General features: G+C 37.6%; 1 protein-coding gene across 1 annotated transcript; it reads right to left on the minus strand.

Annotated features, from left to right (window-relative positions):
- Positions 1–994: 994 nt before the first annotated feature.
- On the minus strand, positions 995–4,747 carry dlk1 (delta like non-canonical Notch ligand 1). Its single transcript, XM_072689852.1, has 5 exons — positions 4,096–4,747; positions 3,801–3,864; positions 3,453–3,583; positions 3,142–3,283; positions 995–2,706 (listed from the first exon to the last, which is right to left on the minus strand). The coding sequence occupies exons 1-5, from the start codon at positions 4,259–4,261 to the stop codon at positions 1,986–1,988; spliced, it is 1,224 nt and encodes a 407-aa protein (XP_072545953.1). The 5' UTR covers positions 4,262–4,747; the 3' UTR covers positions 995–1,985.
- Positions 4,748–4,980: the final 233 nt, after the last annotated feature.

Genomic DNA, 4,980 nt, shown 5'->3' on the forward strand with positions numbered 1-4,980 from the left:
GTGTTCAAAAGCGTTTGGCCTTCAAGTCCTTTCATTCAACTGAAATAATTCAATGAATTAATTATTCTATAAAGGGTATAGAAACAACAAAATAAACACTCAAAATCAGGTGAACTTCCCCTGTTCCATCCTTTTAGAGTAGAAAGTGTATGAACATGCTTGCAAGCGTCTAGTGTCATTGCAACATAACCACAAGGTGGTAGCAAATACCATCTGGAAAAAGCATGATATCCATTTCAGTTACAGCATATTTTGCTTCCTACAAATACATTATTGCCAAAATCTAGTTTTTTTATGGAGCAAAATAAGCATGGAGCTGAGGCAGGTCTACTCTTGAACATTTGAACATTAAAGACAAGTGATGATGTCTTCCAGCATTAACCCAATGCAACAGCAGCACACAGAGCTTCATGATGGCTCACAGTCTGCAAAAGTGGTAAAAAAAAAAAACATACATACAAGTACATACAAGGACAAAATGAACAGCTGTCACATACAGTCATGTGGAAAAAGAAAAGCATTTAAAAAGATCAATATCAAATATTGAGTTGAGTGTTTTTTTAAAGTGCTGTATAGTGAAGTCACATGGTAGATGTATTTACCTTGCAAAATCCATTAGATATGAAGGAACAGTTAAGATTCAATAAATACATTGTATTTTGAATAACTGTAGCTTTAATTTTGACACTGTTAGGCCTGGGATAAACTCTTTTAAACATATTCTTCCAACAGAGATCCTTCCAATTTTGCCATCTTCAACAATGTATGACACCAACAAAACCTGGCTAAAGTAAATGTTAACACACTGTATCCCTGTGCATACTGTACCCTTAGTGCTTTCATCCTGAGCACACTGGCACACTATGAAGCTGGTAGTTAAGATTGATATAACCTTAACATTAACCTAAAGTTATTTTACAAACCTGCAAGTCCACCTTTCCTGGACATCTTTCAGAGTGGTTGTGGAACAATGATTCTTAGCTATAGTATTAAATCATTTACAATTATAACTTTAATTCATAAATTCACAAAAACACATCTACAGGGATATATTACATACAAATACTATCAAACCATCTTGTGGATCAGGAGAAGTCTTAAAACTGTCCTGTAGTTACAAAGGGGGAGAAAGAAACAGTTTTAAAGTGTTTAAAGCATGATGTATTCAGTCATGTATTTACAATATAATTATGTTATATTTATTAAAAACGTATAATTGTATAAATATATTGACAATGTAATTTTAAACATACAATCAATCGTTTAGAAATGTTGCAAAAGGTTGATGTTCAAATGCTTTTTTTCTTCATACAATAATGGACAATTTATATTTGTAAATGTTCACTTCTTTACTAATACACAGACTAATACATTCTATCATTCGTCACTCCTTGGATACACTGCAGAAACACATCCCAAGCAGCTAAAACACATTAATTTCATCATGTCATTACATAAGCTCCCATATGCTGTTACACAAGAAGCAGTTCAACTACTGTGGTTGGTACTCCAAAAATGATGTGTTTAAAGCCCAGTCAAAAGTATAGTTTGGATTTGAATAAATCTTGTCAAGTTACAATTTCTCTCATAATAATAACTACATTGAAATGCATTTCATCATTTTTATATACATGTAGGTATTTTGTGTCGTATTGCATCTTCAGCTCATCAGAGTAAGCTGAGGAGCTACATATGATGCATGTGTGATGTGTGTGGTGGTCATTATTGTACATACCTACCCTATGTTACCCAGTCTAGTAATCGTCTCTTAAGTGTTTCATTAATCTACAGTAAAATGGTTGATTTTTTTTTTCTTTTTGGTGTTGTCCTTTTTCTCTTATACTAGGGCATAAATATAATTTTAACATATACGCGATTCCTTTTACAACTGATATCCGGCATGACACAAATAATTCATTCACGAAACTACAAATATAGTTTGCTGCACAAGTTCGATCTAAGAATAAGTATCTAGGGTTTCTGACTTATATAGATGTGTAGCGCTTCCCATAATGGGTCAGCTTGATTTTTTCTGGCAAGATTATATTTACGGAGTGATCCTCACCATTGTTATCTTTCAGGAGGTTATTCCTCTGTTGCCGCACCAGCTGGCTGTACTTTGAATTTGCCAACCATGTCTCACAGCGATTAAAGAAGATGATGCCTGTGGTCCCCAGCACCACCAAGCAGGTAAACAGACCCAAAACAGCAAAGCAGATGACTTGGCTACGAATGACCAAGCTGTTAGAGGTGTCCACTGTCTCCTTCAAGGTGATCTTTAGAAGCTCACGGTCAGGAGGCCTGAGCCGTTTATGGAAGGCATTAGCTGGGATTCTGTAGTGCCTGGCTTTTGGGTTGAGTTTGTGAGTAGAAAGGTCACATGACGGCCCAGTTAGGCCTGGTGGACATACACAGTAGATTCCACCATTTGTCCTTTTCAAGCAGGTGCCACCTTTTCCACAAGTGCCTTCAGAGCATGAAGTCTGGCTGATGTTGCAGATGGGACCAAAGACAGCACTGGGGCAAATGCAAGCATAGGTCAAACCATAACCTCTGCAGGTACCTCCATTTAGACATGGGTTTGGCTCACACTTATTAACATAAATTTCACAAAAATCTCCAGTGAATCCAGGTGGGCAGAGACAAGAAGACTGATTGTCAAATCCATTATTATTTATGCAGCTGCCTCCATTCTGACACAGGGAGCTAAAAATGAAAACACAATTCAAAAAACAAAAAGTTGTAAGAGCAAATTGTCTTTACAAAATACATATCATAAATATGTGGACAAAAGACACATTTGGACAAAAAAAGATGCATTCATTTTGATCATTTGTGTAAATGATGTGCTGTTTCTTATGAAAAGCAAACAAGAAATTTATTCTGTTTATACAAAACAAAAACAGAATAAAAGGTTGCATCATCCTGATGTTTTAAGCAGACATTTCATTTGATTCCATATAATTAATATGGGCTAAGTAAAGCAGTCACGTGCTTGACTGAGTCTACCAATATTGTTCAGCACTGTTTGACTGTGTGTCAGGGTTAAATAAGGCTGCTGCTTACTGCAATCAATATTATCCACACAAGTAAATGAGAGGTTCACTTTTCATTAAAAGTGCTGAGCAAGATCACTATTACCGGTTTGTCTGACATGGTCCTGTCTTCAGCTGGCAGTTTTTCCCTGTGTACCCAGACTGACAGATGCAGATATATCCACCCTCTCCCGTCTCAATGCAAGTTGAATTGCTCAAACAAGGCTTTAATGAACACGGCTGGATGTCTAAAAACAAAACAAAGATTAGTATTTCTCATTCATTGCACAGTCCACTACTCACTGCTCCCTGATTAATGTCTTGTTACAGGGAGAGCCCATGGTCATTCATGATACACATAGCTGCTGATGTCTGTCTCTGGTGTCAATCTGACTTATTTTCAGAAATGGGACTCACCTTGGTCACACTGGCTGCCTACCCATCCCTGTTCACAGATACACTGCCAAGCTTTTTCACATGTTCCATGAACGCATCCTGGGAAAGGAACACATTGCTCACATGTTGCACCTATCCAGCCAGGCCTGCACCTGAGAAAAGCAGAATGTAATTGGAATGATAACATTTACACATGCTATTTAACACTGAAAGATGCATGCAAGCTTAAGTTCACAGCTGTTCGTCTTAAATAAACAATGCATATAGTTTAATATTCATTTTATTAAAACATTATTAAGTCCCAATTCTTTTTAAGATTAAGACAAGTAAAAAAATAAAACAGACATACAACAGAATGCATAAACATACCTGCACTCGCCATTCTTTTCACAAAACCCATTTTCAAGATTGCACTCAGCATTGCACACTGAACCTACAGTAAAAAAAAAAGGTTCATTTAAAAACAGCCATTCACAAATGCACTATTCAAATAATCACAATGCCATCCCAAATTCAGTCTTTCTGCATCTCATGTATGTTTAGCAAGTGCATGTTTTTACTCACGCCAATCAATAAACTGAGGCGAAATTTCAATCATTGTTTATTTACAGGATTCGCCATCGTCTACTAACCACACAAAAAACGAAGTAGGGAGGCGATTTACCTTGGCTGAGACGAGCAGAGCCGAGCAAAAGTAAGTATGAAATTAACAGCCGAAAAAATCCATATGCGTTCATGTTTAGATGCAGGTTAAGTTCTTGTGCGCCCAAAGCCCATTTATTCTCAGAAAAGTAAAGCGACTCGATGGCTGTTTTGTAGGGTTTCAGCATTCCTCACTGCATGCATGGTCCTCGCATCTCAATTACAGACCAGCCTTGCGAAGGTAATGAACATCACCAATAAACACGAGCCGCTGAAGATGGCGATTGCAGCAGCCACATACTCTTGTCACACTGTTTCCTCGTTATTGTTCCTCGTGACGGTAGTCGCTCCAACATGTAAAAGTAACACCTATGCCGCCAGATCGAGAAGTAGATCAGGACATTTTCGCTCAACCTTGCTTGTTCCATTACTAGCCGCTATGAATTACATATGTCGAGGGTTTCACTTCCATCAGTGCCAGGAGCTGGTAAATTAAGCCTGTTTCTTCTTGCAGCAGCCACAACACAGAACCGTCCTGTTCTATGGAAAGATGGCATTCATACTGTGGTGTCCAAATCACGCTCCGCCCACCTGGGCTGGGAATGGAGCTGTCCAGCAGCACTCAATTTTCTGAAAGCTCACAGTGAAGTTGCTTTCGATCATTACAAAAGCAGTCCAAAAAAAATACCGCTTCATCATTTCTGTTGGAAGGACATAAGTGAAAAAAGTGTTACTGTTCAGCAGCGTTGGGAGGGTTCCTTAAAATATTCTGTCACAGATTTAGGTAACTTTTGGATTACTTGTCTTTTCAGCATCCACATATTATTTGTCAATAAAGATACTTAATATTTAACAACAACTTGTGTTTTATTTGGGGACCAACAAAGTGATATAAAATGTTTTGTTA

The sequence above is a fragment of the Salminus brasiliensis genome, chromosome 10 (genome assembly GCF_030463535.1).
Source record: "Salminus brasiliensis chromosome 10, fSalBra1.hap2, whole genome shotgun sequence".
In the NCBI taxonomy this organism is placed as follows: Eukaryota; Metazoa; Chordata; class Actinopteri; order Characiformes; family Bryconidae; genus Salminus; species Salminus brasiliensis.

Bases quoted from the DNA above. Each gene is read 5' to 3' on its own strand.
- dlk1 (XM_072689852.1), bottom strand. From the start codon at position 4,261: ATGCTGAAACCCTACAAAACAGCCATCGAGTCGCTTTACTTTTCTGAG. The intron at 3,865-4,095 runs GTAAATCGCCTC...TTTTTACTGTAG, and splicing joins CTCTGCTCGTCTCAGCCAAG to GTTCAGTGTGCAATGCTGAG. The intron at 2,707-3,141 runs GTAATAGTGATC...TTTCATTTTTAG, and splicing joins GGACCATGTCAGACAAACCG to CTCCCTGTGTCAGAATGGAG.